Source organism: Lichenostomus cassidix, chromosome Z, assembly GCF_008360975.1.
Source record: "Lichenostomus cassidix isolate B80296 chromosome Z, HeHo_3.0, whole genome shotgun sequence".
Lineage (NCBI taxonomy): Eukaryota > Metazoa > Chordata > Aves > Passeriformes > Meliphagidae > Lichenostomus > Lichenostomus cassidix.
This window is the reverse complement of record NC_139511.1, coordinates 10,957,956-10,976,425: the sequence shown is the minus strand read 5'-3', so window position 1 is coordinate 10,976,425 and position 18,470 is coordinate 10,957,956. Positions and strand designations below refer to the sequence as shown.

The following is an 18,470-nucleotide window of genomic DNA, read 5'->3' as shown; positions in this document are numbered from 1 at the left end:
CATTGAACAGTAGTAGGCATATAAGTTGCAGCAACAGTATTATCCAGAAGTGATCTGACAGTATGTCTGTATAGCAAGTACAAGTCTTAGTATTTTATTCTGCTTTTTTACTGTTGGATTGTGTGGTATGACTACTATGATAAAAATAACAAGTATTCCTTTCAGAAGGGCACTTTTTACTGGTGAGGGAGGTAGTTCCTTTCACATGCAGACATTAATGTCGTACCCTAAACCCATTTTTCAGAAACCAAGGATAGTGATACAAGTTCTATGCTGCAGCAGGCCAAAAAAGAGGAGGAAGAGATTTTGGATCAGGGTATGCACTTGCTTATTTCTATGTACATATTTTATTTCTTTGTTTATTTCTACTTCCATCTTCAAAATACATTTTTTTAATTCCAGTCGTTTTACTGCTGTGTTGTTTGATACAACGACTATTTATATATAAGAATGCCAGATGTTCTTTTCCGTAGAGCATTTTTCCACAGTAAGGAGATACTCAGTTCCATTCACATTCAAAGGTTAACATCATATCCTAAATCTGTTTTTCAGAAACCAAGGATAGTGATACAAGTTACTTGCTGCAGCAGGCCAAAAAAGAAGAGGCAGAGATTTTGGATCAGGGTAGGTACTTGTTTATTTCTGTGTCAAGTAAAGGACTCACTAATGTAAAATATTGATAAATTATATCCTGCTTTTTAATGAATTACAAAGTTTTTAATCTGTTTATTTGATGCAATTTGCAATGTTCTGTAAAGCTAATAGGGTTGCATGCTATATAAGAAATAATAAAAATAATTACTTTACCACTGATCTCTAGCCTTGTTGGTAACATTTAGTTATTAGTGCATTTTAATCTCATTAGGTTTTCCTATTCTTTATTTAATTTGCTAACGAAGGTTGTGATTTATTTGTACATGCATGTATTCTATATGTAACTGTTTGCTATTAACTCTTCTGTTACTTCATTGATTTCTCAGTTTGTATTACTATGTGTGTATTAAGGAATAATGTTCTTGTGCTCCAATATTTTCTGTACATGCAGCAGGTTGAGTGCAGCTGTGTAATACTGTGTTATTTTTCACTATATTTGAGTATACGTGCATCTGTGTATTACAACTCACACAAAAATGTATGCAGTACTTAGCTGGAGGGAAAAAATCCATGACTGCTATAAAGCTTTTAGATATACTCAGAATATTATTTATGTTTAAGAGATATCTTAAGACTCTACTTAGAAGTTCTTGTGAGTCATATACTGTAGGATATATATTGCCTCAGTGTCAAGATTTTCCTTGAGACTAAGGGGAAGACCTTATCACCTACAATTTCATCTAGTTTTCATTGAACGATATTGAGGTTCAAGGACTAAATTAAAGCAAATTTCCTTTTGCTTTTAAGAAGAGCAGAGATTTGGCCAGTGTTTAGAATTTTTTATAACATCTCCCTAAGGAGTTAGCTTTTGTATGTACTCTGCCAATTTTAGAGTTAACTCAAATTATTAAGTTTTAGTTACATAAAAACTAGCTTCTAGAGTGTGAAACCATCTCAAATGAAAGAACCTTGAACTATTAGATGCAATATTTACAATGTCATATCTGATATTTATCTTAGTCAATTAAAGATGTATTTTTAAGAAAGAAAAACAATTCAAATTTTTAAGCTTGTTTTAGAGCAGAATAAGCTATATCTGCTTACAAAGTTACATCAAAATTTATGCTGACAATCTGCTTTACCCTTATGTAACCAATAAGTGCATTAGCATTTGGTCAAGGTCCTTGTTATGTGTGTATTTTATTGAATTCATTAGTGTTTGGAAAAAACTGTTGAAAAAAGTCCTGCTGTTAAAGACTTTTTCATTTGTCTTTGAAATGTATTTTGAAGACAGCTCTGCAATGCAGTCTGGTTTGCTGAGACCACTACTTAGTATACATCCCCAGCTAATGTGTTTCTACGGAAACAAACAGAATTGTGTGGTCCATTTGAAATTATTTGGGTTCATGATGTGAAATACCAAAACATAGTCGTTGCTGTGAATTTCCTTTTGTGCTGTTAACTGTTAGCTTAAGATAAATTCTCCCATCATTCACTGGAGTCTGTATTCAATTTTATACTGATACAGCTCTAATTTCAGTTGAATTATGTCTGAGTAAGCAAAAAAAGCAACAGGCAAAAGCAGATCAGGTTTGGTTTTATTTTTGTCTCCAAAGAAGGAAAGTTAAGTGGCTGGTTTCAAAAGTGGATTTTGGTTCTTCAAGTAGATGAGCATCTGATAAGATAAACTGGTAAAACCAGGGGCTGAAAATGGTCTACTAAAATGTGCCTGTGAAAATTACATAGAAATTGTGATCCAGTTTTATGGGCCAAATCAGTTTTAAGCAATGGTGTTGACAGTTCATCCATCTTCCCAAGTAACTCTAGTGTGTTAGTCATTATCAACCAAATTTGAACAAGACCTTAATGGAAGGAAAATTCTGCAGTTTAGGGGGAGGAGGCAGTGGGCTTCTGAGCTACACAGAAGCACATGCATACATCCACTGAGGTTAAGGTCATTATATAAGTACATATTTTCGTGAAGGTAAAGGATATAAGTCTTTCCCTTTATGGTCTGGCATGCATTCTCTGTATGATAACCTTATCTACAAAACACAGATATACCAAAACTGAGTCTTTGATTGTTTCTGTTCATGCTGAGCTCTTGCTTGGTAAATTCAGCCTTTGATTTGCTCTGCAGAAAGCATTTCAACAATTTTCCAATAATTCTGTGTTTTACCTTGTATGGGTTTCTTACTCTGTGATTTATTGCATTTTAGCAGCTGCTTTTCCCCTTCTTCATTTCAGGCAACTGAAATAACCACCATTACTTCACTGAAACTGAAATAGTTGTTAAATTGTTGTGCTGCTGTGGAGGAGCTTACTAATCTGGATGTTAGGGGCATTGTCAAAGAGATTATTTTTATGTCAGTACTCTTGGATTGAAGCACTTGCCTCAAAAGAGGTAAATCAAAAAAGTCTGCCAGGTGAAAGTATCTGCCTACAAATAACCTGTGTATCACATGTTTGCCTGAGCATAGATGTACCTCCTGTCTCACACAGGGTGTTTATTATATTGGTACCCCCAGGAGTTATCATTGCTTTTACAATAAATTTTCAATTTCATCATCTTTACTCATCAGAGGCACATTAATAAACAGTGCAAATATATTGAAATAAGCAACGGCCATCACAAAGTGAACCAGCATTCTGCAACAGCACAAAGCCAAATCTCGGCTGTGTTAAAATTTAACTGAACTTGTCTTAATCGACTGACCTCATTATATTGATTCTGAAACAGCAGTGTCACTGTTTGGTAAAGATAAACTGTTCATAGGAAGTGAATTATTGTAAGAAATGCAATTGATTTAGACATATGGTGTATTGGAAAGTTTCTTGTCCCTGCTGAAGCATCAAATCCCTGGTAAAATATTAAGTGCACCTAATTTTTGTTCATCAATCAAAGTTTGATTAAATTGTACACAATAGATACAATAGACCAAAAAACATGTGTTTGTTAGCATTTACCATCTCTGCCATATGTCTTTGCCTGTTGAAAAAAGGCCTAAATGTGTTTTGTTCTGCTTGTTCATCGCTTTGCTGTGGCATACAACAGTGTAGTATAGTTCAAGTTTGTTTTGGTGTGCAAGCAGTGAAGCAGCCTTTACTACTGAGAAAGTTTGCTGATGGTGTACCTGAAAGTTTTAGAAACTCATGCATATTAACAATTGCAGGAGTAGTTTCTTAAAAACAAGGGAAGACTAGGATGGGTGATGGTTAATCAGATGTCCAGGATTTCATGTTTTGACTGGCTCATGATTTGATATCTCACTTTGTGTATATTAGGTATAATCACAAACTTTTAGAAGCAGAAGGGGAAAAATTTTTGCTATTAAATAATACAATTATTTGATTATATTTATATTATTATAATATATATTACATATATTAAACATAATTATGGGTAATTATGTTTAAATGGTGTAAAGCTAGATTCAAGGTTGGCTTGAGCCAAAAAATCACTAGCAGTTTATAAACCAAAATCTAGATTTTGGGTTTTTTCTAGAAGGGCGTATGTGTACACATTTATATGTCACACATATGTGGGAGAGAAAAGAGTTGAGATTTTCACTGTACTTCTGGTATTATGTTTGCCACGACACTTAAAAAGGTACAATTTTACTTCTGTCTGGCTTAGGGCACATAGGAGGTCATACTGAAATTTTGCTTCTCGTAGTGGAATCTGAAGTGAGTCAAAGTTGCAGTTGTTCCCAGCAGTGGTTTTGGTAGAGCCAATACAGTGGGGTTTTTTTCCCTTATCCCTCATTATTTCATGATTGCTATGAGACTAAGTTATTCCAGGAGTTCAAATGGGAAAGTTCAATATAAATGAAATTAAGATTTTTCCTTTGGAATGTTCCAGATAAATTCATGTGAGGTCCCTTTTTCACAGCTGAATGTGTTAACTGAAATCCCATTAAACCTACATTATTAAACCATTATCCCTACATTTAAAATAATATTACAGTTTTAATCAAGCATTTAGATGTTAGCTTTTACAAAGGTGAGCTTCATGCCTGCAGTCATTAGAATTGCTGTCCTAGTGGTGAGATAGGTTGCATAGAAAATTCCTCACTGCATTTCTACCTTGCTGTTTCAGAGATTGGAATGTCCATACTGAGAGAAATCGTAAAAAACATATAGAAAATAATGTTGCTCCATAGTCTAAGGCAATTTGATGCCCTCTGATTACAGTGTGTTTTTCTCTAGGCCATTACCAGAGTTGCAGAGTGGTTCCAGGTATCTGGGTAGTCTGATGTCCTGATCTGTTTTCCCAGTCTTTGAGGGTATACAAAGCAAACAGCTGAAACTAAGTCTTCATATACACAGCTCCTGCTGATACTGACTGGAAAAGTGCCTTGAATGTAAGGGGTGGAATGTGGTACAAAGTGCCCTGTAAATTCACACTCTGAGACGTTTCTACGTGTATGCCCAAAATGAATGGATGCTAAATGACCATTCTGACTGTAATGTCTAACAAAGTAACAGTAATTGTGGACCTTAATTTCACAGGACAGGCTGAAGTAATTTAATGCAAGTATGTGTTTCATAAACAGAGATGGTGGGATAAAAATGTTAGAAGTCTTTCTGTTCAGTTAAAACACTTGCTCAAGAGTTCTTGGAGAGGGAATTTTTGAATAAAGTTAAATATACATATATTGTGAAGACCCATTGATTGTAGGAGGAAGTTTCTTTGCAAGAAAATTTAACATCATAATCTGTACAAAATGGGGTCCAAATAAAGGTTACAAATAAATCTGCTATTTGTTACCTTTTGGATGCCTACCCCATCTTTTAATTATTTCCAGTTGGATAGTATGTTTGCATATGACTGCACACACACAGACACATGGAGATAAGTATTTTGCACAAGGTATTCATTAGACAGTTGTAAATATTTTGCTAGGTGGTAGCTGAATCTGTGAGTTAGGAAACTGAAACGTCTGTGCTGAGTTGTGTATTTTCTGTTAAGTTCTGCATTTCTGAGAAAAGCCTGTTACAATAAAAATGTGTTGAATGAGGGTGTTTTTGCATCTAGGATAGAAATCTCTGATTGATTTAAGTGAAAGAAGGAGATGCAACCCCTGCACTTTCTGCCCATCTCTCTTTTGTTTCCATAAGAGAATGGAAAAAAAAAAAAAAGGGAGGGGGAAATGTGAAGAGAGGCCTGCAATATCTTGTGTCACAGGTGTTGAAAGGAAGAGGAATGATGAATCATCATGCAGGCAGGTCTTTGGTTTTTCAATAGTGTGTTTTTGTGATATTACATGGCAAAGCTGTGGAAGCAGTATCAACCAATAAGACTTGATGTATTTTTGTGCCAGCATGGGTTACATTTCTTTCTAAAATAAATTTGTAGTAATTTACCCTTGCTAGTTTGTGTATGGCTGTAAGAAAAGAGAGGAGTTCGATTTGGTAGGTGGTTAAAAATTCTTAGGAGAGGCTTGAAACAGAAGACAAATTCATGTTCCAGTATTAATGTGGGATGCATAGAATGAAGTGTTTGAGACATTTTTAGATTAAGGCCAGACATACAAGAAAATCTTTAGATGTTGTCAGGCTTCAGATGCATGTTTACTGCTCAGAGATTGTATGAGGTCCCTTAAATAGGGACTAAGATAAACAAAACTAAGATAAAAGTGACTGAATTAAACCTTGGAAGAAAATGCTACTAGAAGATACTGAGTGATATATGCCACCAGAGAATTATAATTAGGGAGATTCAGAATCACAGAGGATTTGCTTGCTCTCTCAGCACTCAGTGATCCTGCTCAAAGTCGTAAATAAAAGATGAACCTTTGATTTAATTAGGATGACGTTATTTATAATCTTTACAAAAGCATCATCAGCCCAGTAAAGAAAGGAGCATTAGATTAAAGGGGAAAAAAAAAAAAAAGGCAGTTGGTATAAGTTGCATATCTAAGCAGGAACAGAATATAACAAGCATAGAAGGAAGCCATTTTAAATTGAATGTTTCAGTCTTCGCTGTCTGACCCTTGGTTTATGGTCTGCCTCTTAAAATTATAGGGGGACATTTCCTGGGTGTTTTCTAAAAGGCTACTTACCAATTTACATATAAAAGTGCTTATTAACATGTCTGAAGAAATGGAAAGTGTATTGGTACGTGAAAAGTTCAGAGAAATTATTAAGTCATATCACAAACCTAAACCAAGCTAATATAAATACAAATATAAATATAAATATAAATATTAATATTAATATTAATATTAATATTAATATTGTTGGCAAAATGTTTGCCTTTTTTATAATTTTGCTCTTTTTTAAAGCATAATTATGCTTAAAAAAAGAAATTGAAGGTAGCAGAACTCCTCTGTAATAAACATTCTCATATCATTTGATGAGACTAAATGTATTTCAAACTATATACAGCATGAAACAGGAATTTGAGGTGGAACTGGTGCATTCTGTGCTGGGATTCAAATGTCTGTGTTATATCCAAATGAGCACAGTGAAGTGCTTTATAGTAAACTATCGTGTTTATTGCTACTCATCTAGAAGTAGCTAATAAATATATTTTATTGTAACAAAATCATTGGTGCTTGTCAGGAACTTTTTACTGGTAAGAAGGAAAGAACAGGGCAGTTGGGTAGCTGCAAGCAGCCTTGGGTTTGGGTATCAGGTTTTGATTTTTTGATGGAGAACATGTCTAAAACAAAATGTAATATTCAGTGAAGATTCTTCATCTTCCTTCATACTTCCAATTAGCTTTTACATTTTCTCATTTACAAACTCCTGTAACCTAGTGATTTTAAAAAAGATACGCTTGGGTTCTCAAAACATTTCTACATTAAAGTATTTTGGCAGGGAAAAAAAGGATGAATGAAAAACAAAGAAAATGCATTTACATTGTGGTAATAGTAAAAGCCCTTCTGAGGGTTATGGAGACATAGAAGAAAAAAGCAAATTTTTTTTTTTTTTACCTTCAGTCCTTTTTTTAGCTCTGTAAGCTGCTTAGAAATGCCTTGAGAGCAGATGCAATTCCTGGTTGTTCAAATTTGTCAGTTTGGCAATGCTGTTAGTGCACTTCACTTTAGGGCAGTGAGGATGGCCAGGATGATGTAGAGCAGTTTAACTCTTTTTCTTTCTTCATATCTATGCCTCCGAGCCCCTCAAATCCTTTCAAAAGGAAAACAGCCTTAATACTTTTCTCTGCTCAGGAACTGTTCCAATGCTTTCATCAAAGCAACAGATTAAATCACAACTTGCATGAAAAATAATAACAGACTTGAAGAAATTTTGAAAGTTTGGCCTATTGTGTCAAACTGTGCTAAACATCACTTGAAATGGGCATTAGATTTTTTTCACTTATCTAATGTCATTGCATGCCTTTCTCCCATTTTTTTCTACCATCACTGTGATCTTATGTATGTGTCTTATAAAACCTTACTAGCTTCATCTAGAAGCCAAAAGAAATAAAACTTTGAATTTTAAAACACTGTATTTGGGAGGGATTTACTCACATTTGCACAGTCTTGCAAGTGATACTTGCAGATACTTCCATATCTTTATCAGGAGCAGTAGTTTGGCTGAAGTGAGTCATAGTTGGACCCATAGCATTTGACCTTTCCTTCAGTACTTAGGAAGGGACAGAACCCCTGACCACTTCTGTCAGATGAACCCACTAAATAGAAGCACATCCTGCTAAGACAGAAAAATGCAGTCTCAGAATACAGCTGTTTTTATTCAGAAATTCTTGAGAAGCCCGAAGTCGACTGTGGAAACTTGTTTCTTGGTCCTGTTATGATAAGACCAAGACATGAGTTTGGAAGGAAGAATGTGAAGTCTGGAATGCCAGCGACAACTGGAGAGCCTCTCTGAACCATCACAGTGAAACTGTACAGGCATTACGACAAAAATAAAGATTCTGGACATTAGAATTCTGCAACACCACCATGCTGCCTTGCCTTTTTTCTAAAATGCAGTAGAATGAGTTTTCACCTATGTATCTTAACAGGTACATATTCAGGCTCTCTGGACAGGCTTACTGTGGCTGGACTTGAGATCTGTCTAGCTTGATCCTGCAGCACCATGGCTAGATACTTCAACTAAACTGCAAATTAGTGCTTCCCACAACACCATGGTGTGCTGGTGTAGGACCACGGACAGCAACTGCTCCCTTCAAATTGGGGAACTTCGGCTCTAGTGCTGGGAAAAAAAGGGCTGGTTTTAGACATAGAATCATGGAATATCTCGAGTTAGATGAAACCCATAAGGGTCATTAAGACCAACTCCCTGGTCCTCAGAGGACTACCTAAAACTAAACCATATGACTAAAAACATTACATATATAAACTGCTTTACCAACCTTAATCTGACCTTTTATTAAATCATATGAGGTTCAACTCATGTTTTGCAATGAAGTTGCCAATGTTATGATTTTATTTGTTTGTATGACTGTATACCAAAACATTGTTCTGTAGAAGAGTTTTGATAGTGTAGAACCACCGTAGGAAGTTTAAACTTATGGGAATATGCTTATGCATTGTTTGATTCTGGAGATGTTGGTCTTGACTGCTGTCACTTCTTCCAGAAAGAATAAACTGTAGGTGTTTGTAGCCAGTCATCTTTCTTGTGGAGGGAAGTGTGCTGTTAGCTTGCACATAAGAGATACAAGTATCCTCTCCAAAAGTGGCCAAATCAGGTACATCCCTAGACACTGCACTGCTAGGCTTCAGCTGTTTCACTAAGATCAGCTTTTTCACTAAGTTGTTGATTCACCTATGTCTTCATCCAGTCATACTCAGGCATTCTAAAGGCCAGGCTATCTCATCACAAACAAGACCAAGAAATGTTCCTTTCCCACTGAGTAACTTCAGGCAAGCAACATCCTTCAGCTGTTCCAGCTGGTACAAGTCAGCTCTAAAGCAGCAACACAAGACTGTGCTTTGATGTTTGCTGGATATTGCTTTGCACAGAACAGCTTTTACTCAGAATCAACATTACTCTGCTCTTTAGTAATTACCTCTAGTGAATTCTGAACTACGTCTTAAAATTATCTCTTACAAATTATTGGAATCTGCCTGGAGATCACAATCAAAGCTTATAAAAGTTTGATGTGCATTCAGTGTGTGGAATTTAGGGTACAGTTGCATACATTGGGTAATCAAAAGACTTAAATCCTTCACTTCCACATCTTCCATGCCTTGTAATGAGTTTTGTCGAGATGCCAAGACATTGACAGGAGAGTTCAGCCTAGTGTTTGTGCCAAAAGTATGGAGATATTGGTCAGATTTGTAGACTTCGTGGATGATTTTTGGTCTTTGGGTGTGGTGATTCCATACTCATTTTTTCAAACATACATAAGGAAAGGATCACAGTTTTAGGGCAGCTACACTTCTGACCATTTCCATTCTCTGATGCATGCCCTTTTCCATACATTCATACAGTTCCTAAGTATTCATAACTGCTGTGGTTACAAAACCCCTGCTCAATGAAAGCACTAACAGGAGAAACTCAGCTTGGAAAACATCTATACCCACTGACAATGACTGTAGTACTCAAACTGGCGTACTCTATACTCCGCTGTTTGAAGGTTCCTCATATATCTTACAGTCAGCTCAGTTCTAGGAGAAAACCAAAACTGATCAACCTACTTAGACTTGAACCCTGATTAATAGTTTCCATAAAGACCACTGGAGTTTTCTGTGAAAGCATCCTTTCTTGAAAATTATTCCCTGGGCTTTCCTTGTTTTTAATGAAATTCCCCTGCTCTCTTTTCTTCTTGTCCTCTATTCTGCTCTATCTTGTAACGGTTTCTTTTGAAGAAGCTAATATCAGACAGGTAAACGAAACAATTTTTTGTCTTTTTTTTTTTTTTGTAATTTTTGAATCAACAAACAGTATCTATTTTAGAGGCTGTGTTAATTATACTGTGACAACACTTGCATACCAGAGATAGAATGCAGTGCTTTGGCTGGAGCATGAAGCTGTCAAATTTCGTCACTCAAGTAGAGTGAGTATATAAGCGTTGAGAATTCTGAAGCCTTCGTACAAACTGTAGTATGTAGTTGTCCTTTTACAGCCAATAATTACAAGTGAGTTGATTAGACAGTTGGTACAGAACTAGGAGAGAGAGAACTGTGCAAGGATCACTAAACTTGCTTTAAAAGGCCTGTAGTTTAAAATAACATCAGGCTTATTTGTTTAGGGAGACTTCTCAGAGTTACATTAGGGATAACACTGCTTTTACCACTCAGATCTCTCACTGGAAATGATTGCATATAGAGGAGTTAGTTGGTAATTTTCATCTGTGGGTCTCAAGCCATAGATAAAACCAAAACATTTGCTTTGTATGACATTCATTTAATTTCTAAAATGCTGAGGAAGAAAAAGGCCAATGTAGAGTACTTTAATACCAAATATTTCCTAAGTAAAGGAAATTTCAGCTGTGTTTCTGCTTCAGCACCAGTTGTTGGTTGCTTTAATTAGAGACTATTGAACCTGATTAATTTAATTAAAAACTTTTCTCAGAATAGGAATGGTTTATATCCAAAACTTCTGTGATGTACTTCTAAAATATTTGGATTTCTATTGAATTGGTACTTGGACTCATTGAATGACACTATTAAGATAATGGAGTGCTCTAGCTTCACCAATTGTAATTAAAGCAAATAATGCATATTTGTTATATAGTTTAATGATTTTCTCTCTTCTCTAATTTGCTTTGTTAATTTCATTGAAATTGGCCCTGTTACTTCAGTAATTTTTTTCTGACAGAATATGTCATTATGTCATCTGGGATGTTTCCATTCCAAGGGCAAGGAGTGGAATCCTACTCAAAATCTTTGAACTGGGATTGTTTAGTAATGTGACAGATCCTCTTACGATAATTTTCAAAAGACTTAATTTCCTCTCTCCCAGGTTGCAAGTGATGATTTCTGGTTCTGAGTCAGGGGGTTTTTGGGTTTTGATTTTTTTTTTTTTTGGTTGGGGGGGAGGGGGCTTATTTGTTTGCTTGTTTATTTCTTTGGTTTGTGTCATAGCCTTGTTATTTATAGTTTTACTTTTTTAAAAAATGTCCTATATAGCTTGTCATAAAATAATGCAGTTTTTTAATTACAAGTAATTTGTGTTTAAAATAGAAGTATACCTGCTTGCAGTAACTCTTAAAGCACATTGAATGTCTCTTTTTGTTCAAATGATGTAGTGGTATTTAACACAAATTATAATAATTTCAGGCAGCCAAGACACTTGGTTAATAAGTTCTGTTTTCTTTTTTTGTTTGTTTTGACCTTCTGTTCTGGAATGTATTGAAATTTTTGTTGATGCCTAAGAAAGTTGCATTGTTAGCATGCACCTCGAGAAGACAGTGTTCCCTTCATTGCCAGATGATGTCGTCACTAAGGAGTCTTACTCTTTGGAATAAAAGAAAAGATACAACCCAGATTGAATAAATAAAAGCAAATTTAATGGATCATTCAGTTTTACTGCATTGTCTTTTCTCTGCAGTGGCCGCTATGGAATCTGTTTGCAAATAGGAAATTCTGTTTTCTTACAGCTTAAGCTTCTTATACAATGACAATTTCAAAGTAATTACAGAGTAATTGCAAAGAAACATGTTTTGAAAAGTATCATGATTGTCTATTATTGTATTTGTAAGTTAAAAATTTGATAAAACTATAGATTTTTTTCCCCTCTGATAACTCTGCAGTAGCCTGGCAAATCCAGGTAATTCCATCATAAATATTCTTTTACTGAAATGTGCATATGTTTTCCTTTCACTGTCCCTTTCACTTTTACCTTTTCCTTTTTTCTCTTGGTCCTTGTTCCCAAGAACGTCTGTCCAGAGGTGGTGATTTTTTGATGCTGGAGTGTCAGGTAAAAGTGGGCATCTGTTTGTAAACTGAAGTCAGTAACAATTTGACTTTATCTTTACACACTGGCAACGTGACTCCTTCAGTTCCTGAGGCTAAAACAATTCCTCTTAGCTACTTTTGCCAATAACTGTTTGAATAACTTTGTTACATTATACTTTGCTGAAGCCTTTTAAAACTACTTGATCTGTTATAATGGTTTTTCCCCCTCCTTTCCTCTTATCTTTTTTCTGTACAGGTGATTTCTATTCGCTCCTTTCTAAGCTGCTAGGAGAAAGGGAAGATGTTGTGCATATGCATAAGCATAAGCCTACAGAAAAGGCAGAATCAGATCTTGTAGCAGAGATTGCTAATGTAGTCCAAAAGAAGGATCTTGCCAGAGAGATCGCAAATCTTGATGAAAGGGACAACACTATTCTTGTCCGAGACAGAATTCACAAATTTCACAGACTAGAGTCTACCTTCAGGCCACCAGAGAGCAGACATTTCTCTTTACAACAGTCTAAATATGGTGAGGGAAGCCGGGAAAAAGAACATAAAGGAGGTGGGTTAGGGGTTAATTTTATACCATGAAATTCAATGTGATCCACATTCGCAAAATCTGAAGGGAATATCAACTGAGGCTTGGAAGTATTTTCCATGACACTTTCCTAATTATGGAAATGTTCATTCTCTAATTTAGAGGTGTTTCACTGGGTTCTTTCCCCCTCTATGTGTGAATAAAGAATGTGTGCTGATGGCACAACACCACTACTTTCTGAACAGCAGAGTGGTTTTTTTTCCTACTCTTAAGGCTTTTACTTAATGACTATATATCAGTTACACTCAAACAAGGTAAACACAGGATATAGTAGTCACAGGAAGTGAAGAATTTAATACAAGTAACTACTATAAAATGGTCACTGGAATAATCAATACATTTTATGAGTTTGCTGATTACCTTGACCCACCAGATACACACTTTTATAAAATTCATTGCTCTAAGTCTATCACATATTTTTTTCTCTCATTCAGAAAGAGTGGTAGTTAATCCTGAAAAATTCTTCAGAAGTAGAATTTTCTTCATATTGATTTCAAATTGGGCTTGACTTTCCAAATATTCTTGTACAGGCTGTTTTATTATGCTAGAACTACAATTTATTCCCTTCAGGTTTCTATGACAGCAGAAACCATGGAACTTCTGTGTTTGTTTTACTTGCATTTTGGTCTCTGTGATATTGACTGTGCTTAGCCTTACTTGCTAATGTGGAAAGCCAGATAATGCAGCATGTGATGAGTATCTCATAAAAGAAGCTGATATGTATGCATGAAAGCCATCTGTATGCATAAGCTGTAGCCACACATGCCTGCTTTTATGTTGAAACCACCCAGACTGATGTTTCCAAGTACTTTTGTACACAGATATGTATCATCCATCATCCATTTGATTTTCTTTTCTGTTCATAATGTTAACATGTATTGTCTCTGCTTATGTGAGGTTCTGTTGCAGTGTTCAAGCTGAGCAAAATCCTGGATTTGTGCTTAAAATAAAACCAAAGATGAAGACTTTTGTGCTATCCAGTTAAATAAGAGCCTGTCAAATTATTGGCATAGGGGCAAAAAAACAGGTGGAATGTTACAATGTGCCTGACACATGTGTAAATCATAAATACTTCCATAAACTTCACTGGTATCAAATGCTCCAGAAAGTAATGTGGATAGCATTTCCGCAAAAGTAGTTTTTTCAGTTTAGACTAATAACATGTGGTGTGTACAAGGCAAAGGGGAAAATTCCTTTCTGTTTTCACTGATCCAGAGGAGGGAATATCAGTGAGCTGAATAAATGGCTTCATTTGATATGCCTTTTAACATGAATTCTAACTGTAGAAAGCATTTGCTCGGATATGTGAGTAGCCATATATTCATTTGGGGAAAATTTGTTGGTGGAGGACTAAATAATAAATGAACTTTCAAATGACGCAACTTTGAGGTGCAGGAAAAAAAAAAACTGGCATTTTCTTAATTAGCATTGTTTTGGGGATGTTTCTTCTTGTTTGTAATATTTCTAACTACAGAATTCCTGACCTACAGAAGCTGTCTACCATCTTTTGGCAGAAGAACTTTTGGAGCAATAAAATCTCTAAGCATATATTTAGTTTCTGTTTAGGGGAATATTTACATATTTAAGAACTAAATCTTCCATAACAAGATTTTCCTCTTCGGGGGAAGCAGTACAGTTGTGTTGGTTTAATGAAAAATTTGCACCATTTCTAAAAACGTTTACTGTATTGAATTGAAAAAATTCTCAATTTTCTTAGGACAAGACTGTGCTGTTAAATTAATTTCATTTAAATGTTTAAAAATCACCTGAATTAAAAGAGTTCAATATATTTAGTCTTGCAGATATTCCAATTTTTAACATGTAACTGGCCTGAAATAGCAAGTGGCTAATACAGTAAGTAAAGTCATTATAAATGTTAAAACTTAATTCCACTGCTCTTCCTGCACTGTTGGCGGCTTGTTGCCCTAAACTGGTCACTATTCAGTCAGGTTTTTTAGCATCACTGCAACTAGTAAAATTATACCTCCTAAATAAGGCTGAGAGTGTAATTTTCCAATTTAAAATAAAATCCTTTGTGCAATGCTTGGTTAAATTTGTCAGGGTTTAAATGAGTACTCTGATGGCAGGGAGTAAATGCAACATGACTTTAAAGTTTGTAATGTTAAATGCTAGAATGATTTTCCAGGGAATTCTGGACAGTAAATTGTAATTGTGTCAATAAATATAAGGCTTTAATCTTTCACTTGATTAGAGACTTAATTGCATGTTTTAAATCATGTAATTCCTTTTTATTTTCTTTAATGAAAGGAACATTGTATGTTAGAAGATCTGGTACTTAGTTTAGAGATCTCATTTGCAACAAAACTGGTGATCTTGTTTTTTCTAAGTAATTATAAATTACTTCAGTGAGGAAAGTAATTTTCATTAATCTCATATGCAAGCATTCCATAGACCACTTTATTCTTGTAGGGAAATAGTAGTAAGTTTTAGCCAAATTAACTCTAAATTTAGTGAGTTTTTGTTAATACGTAGTTGGTTGCCTTGAGATAAACCTGCATAAAGGACTTTCAGAAAGAGACTTGCAAAGGAAAAAGAGAATATAACACTAACCAATTTTGGAAAAATGGGATAAAATCTAAAGATTGTATTGAGATTGGAGCTCTTGTGATTAGATTGTATTCCCTGTATATTCATTTTATTTTTTTTGATCTATCAGAAACCTTTTATTCCTTTAAGTATAAACATTTTGTATTTTATAGTATGTGCCTTTTGAGAGACTAAATAGAGGCCAAAATTTAGTGTTCCTATGTTCAGCCTTTTATTTTGTCTAGCTTTTTTTGAAAAGGCTCAGAGGCCAAGGAACTTTGTAACCTGGAACGTAGACAAGTTTTCTGGAATTTAACCTAAAGTGATATGGGAGGAGCAAGTGAGGAAGCAGACACTGAATTTCCATCCTTTTATTCCTGTCAAAATCCAAACATCCATGAATATACCTGCCACTGAACCTGCTGTGATCAACTGAACTGTACAGAACTATGAATATGTATAAATTTTTTTTAAAAAGCTTTTCCTTTAGCTCAGCGCTTTTATTCAGCTAAAATTTCTACAGAGCAGGATTTCTTGTTTTAGAAGTTTCTGATTACTGTGCTGGATTCACTGCAGTTGATGATGGCTTTAGGTTTCTTTTAGTTTTGTCACCTATTCTAGCTACGATACCTAAATCTAAACAGTTAAAACATCTCCTAGGCTGCAGTAGGCTTTCAGCACTGGTTTTGTATTTCCCTTGTGCAGGGTGTAGAAAATTATTTTCCCTCCACTGCATCCCTCAGACTACATCTCTTCCAAGTGAATTGTCAGGGAAGTGTATTATCAAGACTGATGGGTTGCATAGGTGGCTTAAAGATTTTATACATTATTTCCCATTTAATTTTTCCTTATCACTTCCAGGTGAACCCTCTCAGATTCCTTGGGTCTTTGATCTACCTTGTTTCAAAGCAGGCTGCCCTGGCACTTTCTGAGTTTGGATATGTGTTGCACCTGCCTAGATGGTACCTCAGTGATTGATCTTTAGGATCACAGCAGAGCTCACAAACTTCGCATGAACTGAAAGTTGCAAAGTAAAGCATGATGGTGTCAAACACACTGAATATTAGCAAAGTGGCTCCAGTTTCACATAACTTCAAAGAAATTTGAAGTTTCTTATTCACCATCAGTTTGGCTGTATGTGCCTATATGCAAACTCTGTATTATAGAAATACCTGAATTATGCTTAACAAATCAATTTCTGAAAAGAAGCAGTGGGGGATTGCCTAATGTGTAGAAAGAATGTTTCTAATTTTTTTTTACCAGAATGAGGGGTTTTTTGCCATTACATTTTTTTTGTTTTGATAATCTAGTTCATTTGTCTCTTGATATACTGCCAGAGCCACACAAAAGCAACATCTTCCAAGTAGTTTTTAAGCAGGTGATCTGTGAGAAATTAATCCTTGCAGTCAACTCTCTGCAACTTTTCAAATATTGAACAGTTCGTGCCTTTTATCCTTCTCAGCCTGCTTTTACATGAAAGAGAGATTGGACAGACTGTATTTTTTCCTTTTAATGTTACTCTTTACATTGAAACTAAATTTCTCTCTCTTCAAGATAAGTACAAGAAGTATTTTTTTTAGTGTTAAAAGCTTTATAGAAAAAAACCCCACGAATCATTCATCTGCCACATACTTCCTTTAGTGATTCATGGTATTTTTAATGCATTTTTTCATAAAACACTGATAGTTAATATTTAAATTTACCTGCTGATTTGAATTGTAGTTGTATATTTTCATAATCCTTCAGTGTAGAAAGTATTTACAGAGCTCCTAAAACTTCTAGAGTCTGTGTACACTTATCCTTACAAGATGGAGAAAAGAATGGAATCAAAAGCAGTTTTGGCATTCCTGTCATCTGTATGCAGCAGGATACCAGTGCTTGTGCATGCTTTACTGTGTTAAAACTGTGCTTGGAATTGAATTGCAATGCATTAAATGGAAATATTGCATGTAAGAAAATGTCCATGTAATTCCCAATAGTCTGTACCAAATGCTGGTTAACCGTGTTCAGATCTTTTTTATAAATGTGCTACATGATTATCTGTTTTTTTGTTTATTTATTTCTTTGGTCAGATTTCCACATAGAAGAGACTGTGGAATGGCCTGGGTTAGACCTCAAACTAGGCCAAGTTTCTGGGTTGGCTCTGGACCCTGAAAATAACCTAGTTGTCTTCCACAGAGGTGATCGTGTTTGGGATGAGAAGTAAGTACAGACTCTTGCCAAATGGTGAATTAGAAGGTCAAATTCCTGTGTGCTGTTTATATATCTTCTCAGGAAAAGGGAGATGGAAGTTCTTTTTCCATTTAAAAGTACAATTCTTTGGCTGAAAATGTCTTTCAGAGACTCAGAATAGAAATGGTGACTTACAATTCAAGATGATGAGTTACTTGGTCTTTAACAGTAAGAATGTGTCTCTCAAGGAAGAGAACATAGTACATTAGGTCCTTAAACTGTATGACCATGTTAGTGTGATATTCACTGAGATTTATTATCCCTACCTCTCCATGTCTCTTAGCAGGAATAATTAGCCTGGGTGAATAATGTTTTCATATGGTATACTACAATTAGTGGTTGGGTTTAAGACATGCAAAGCTATCTCTGGTGTGTCTTCATTTGTGTCTATGTACACAGAACAAAATGAGATCGTTAAAAGGTACTCTCTCAAAACAGATTTTGCTCTACTCATTTGATGAAATTTACTACATTAAATATCACTCAAACCAAAAAATGTTCAGACTTTAAAATGGTAGTTTTTCTAGTGTTTTTAAAGTAATATATTCAAAGTTATGTTATTTTAAGAATAGAATATTCAAATAAAGAGTACTGTCTTTGTTTTTACAGGGTTCTTTGATCTTTAAAACTGTGTATGTGTTTACATGGATAGTTCTAAAATTATACAGAATACTGGGAGGAAA

General features: G+C 35.1%; 1 protein-coding gene across 7 annotated transcripts in view; it reads left to right on the top strand.

Annotated features, from left to right (window-relative positions):
* Nucleotides 1-18,470, top strand: part of PAM (peptidylglycine alpha-amidating monooxygenase) — a 121,087-nt gene that overhangs the window by 84,860 nt on the left and 17,757 nt on the right. For 4 of the 7 annotated variants that reach the window (XM_085043216.1, XM_085043212.1, XM_085043213.1 and 1 more), the window contains exons 14-17: nucleotides 245-316; nucleotides 553-624; nucleotides 12,667-12,972; nucleotides 17,628-17,757. In XM_085043216.1, the coding sequence (XP_084899342.1) occupies nucleotides 245-316; nucleotides 553-624; nucleotides 12,667-12,972; nucleotides 17,628-17,757 (580 nt within the window). The remainder of the gene's footprint in view (nucleotides 1-244; nucleotides 317-552; nucleotides 625-12,666; nucleotides 12,973-17,627; nucleotides 17,758-18,470) is intronic. The other 3 variants (XM_085043214.1, XM_085043215.1, XM_085043218.1) reach the window with 3 other exon arrangements.